Source organism: Gavialis gangeticus, unplaced genomic scaffold (assembly GCF_001723915.1).
Source record: "Gavialis gangeticus isolate Ggan-Ray unplaced genomic scaffold, GavGan_comp1, whole genome shotgun sequence".
Lineage (NCBI taxonomy): Eukaryota > Metazoa > Chordata > Crocodylia > Gavialidae > Gavialis > Gavialis gangeticus.
Window position 1 is genome coordinate 94178333 of NW_017729022.1, and position 2303 is coordinate 94180635.

General features: G+C 37.6%; 1 protein-coding gene across 1 annotated transcript in view; it reads left to right on the top strand.

The window, feature by feature from the left end:
• BCAT1 (branched chain amino acid transaminase 1) overlaps positions 1-1365 on the top strand; it is a 110317-nt gene extending 108952 nt beyond the window's left edge. Inside the window, exon 11 of the mRNA XM_019515633.1 lies at positions 663-1365. Within this exon, the coding sequence (XP_019371178.1) occupies positions 663-704 (42 nt within the window). The 3' untranslated portion in view covers positions 705-1365. The remainder of the gene's footprint in view (positions 1-662) is intronic.
• The last annotated feature ends 938 nt before the right edge of the window (positions 1366-2303 follow it).

A 2303-nucleotide genomic window follows, 5' to 3' on the forward strand; every position in this document is an offset into this window, starting at 1 on the left:
CAGCTGTTGGCACCCTCAATGTGATGGATCTTTCCAGCTCTGATTTCTCTGATCCTATTTACTAGGTAGGGAGAGCAGGCTGTTATTTTTTCATCTACGGAAGGTTTATTTTATTTGGTTTATGCTGTTCGTTCTCTATGTTCTCTTTACACGGTGTAATGTTTCAAATTTGATTATATCTGAAATAAATTCAAAGTTCTTAAAAAAAAGAGAGAAAAGAAGATAAGCAGTCACATTGACATACTGGGACATGAATAAGCCACATTCTTGTGAGCATGTTAGCAAAAGGGCTGTATGCAGTAATCCTTGGTCTTTAACAGACTTTATTAAATTCCAAGGCTGCTCCATCACAGCAAGTCTGGTCTGTTTTGTATCTCGTCATGGGAGAGCGGCATAGCCCTTTCATAGCTTGCTCACAGGAAGATGCATACAGTTTCACACTGCCTTTGGTTTTGTTTAATAAAGATTAGAATTAAGTAATAAAACTAATTAATAAACTTGTTCTATAGAAATGTCTATATTGTACATTTACTGCTCTATTAAAGCCTTGCTCCATTATTACAGTAGTGAAAGACAGTCTTAGTGCAGATGAGAATAAGCATGAGTGGGTTTTGTTGTTGTGTGCCTTTATTCCTGAACTATGATCTTTGCTTTTGTTTCAGTATGGGAGAGAAGACAGTGACTGGGCAATGCTGGTGTCATGAGCACAAAGCGGGAGAAGACTGGACCTTCCATACACTAAAGACGAGCCAAACCATTACACACAAATGATGACCAACTTACCTAATGGCGTATGAGTAGTGTAGTCTTGTCACCTTGATCCCCAAGATATTTGTTTCTCTATGCCAGGGAATGTGAACACAATCATTTTGATTTTTACTATAATCTTGTTAGTAGAGGCGTCTCTTCTCTTTTAGGGGTGCTAGATGTAAGCAATAGAACTTTTCCTAGTGGTTTTCTTAGTGCCTCTTTGTGTCTTATGTACAGTCCAAAAACTTGTAAAATACTTTTCAACTGCTCTTCAGTGTCTTTTTTTCCTCTCCCAATTACTGTCACTGCCACCACCAGAGTTGACTGCTATATAAAGAACAGTCCACTGTTTGGGGGCCTGTTAATATCTCTTTGTTTGTGTGCTCAGCTGTTGAATACCTTTTAACCTTTACATTTTCCCCCTTCTTTTACTATATTTGGGTGGCAGGTTCCTCTCTTGAATTTCCAGAACTCTTAATATTCTCCCTCATTTTTATTCTGCCAAAACACAGCATCATTTTTTAAATCCCATGACAGAGCATGCACTCCTTCAGAATGAGGATATATTCAGTCCCAGAGCATAACAACATAGGATGCTTACAGAAGTAGAAAAAAGAAAAAGAACTTTACTTTAAACTTTGTGTGCCTCCACACTGAGGCCAGCGCCTGTCCAGAAGAGGCACTTTGATTTAATAGCTGATTAAATCAGCTATTAGATAAAAGCCCCCAAAAGCCCCACTGAAGCGTGTGATCTATACAGATGCTGTGGAGTTAGACTAATGCACTGCCTCTTCTGGTAAAGCACTGTTTTATTTTGTTTTGGGTTTTTTTCCCCATATCTGTCAGCATCCACAACTTCTAAATTAGTTTGGATGAATCAGCAAAGTGGTGTTTTATTTTTTTGTTGGTTTGTTTTTTCCTTCCTTGTCCAAAACATAAAGACTCTTCACCCTCACTTGCCAGCATGTTCCTTAATATGGCCTCTGCATTACAAAGAGGCTGTGGTTTTTCCATATGGGTTCTACTTTTTGCTTTCCAGTGAAAGTGTTGAGTGCGGGAAGACCAAGGGACTTCATTCAAACCTTATTGATCTGTTTATTATTTCCCCCTTGATGTGCTACTGTACTCATGCACACATTCTCTTGTTTCCATTTGGAGGCAAACGGAGCATTTTTTGCTTCACATTTGGGGAAGTTAATGATTTCTACAGATTTTCTTTTACTGTTAAATATACTATCATCTAGATAGTATTGTTATTTATATCATCCAAATGAGCCTTCTATTCTATACACATGACTTTTTTAACAAGCTTTAACTTCTTCATTGCCAAAAAAATGTTACAGTATTCCATAGCAGTGCTCCATGATGCCATCGGCCTGATTCTTCTGTTACTTCAGCACAAACCTGGTATAATTTCATTAACTTGAATGGAGCTACACCAACATAAATTAATACGGTGGAGCATCTAACCCTCTATTTTACAATAGACATGCAGTATTAGCATGTAGTGTTTTTCAAATAGGAAATAACTATTTTTTCCCTCTGTTTGCTAA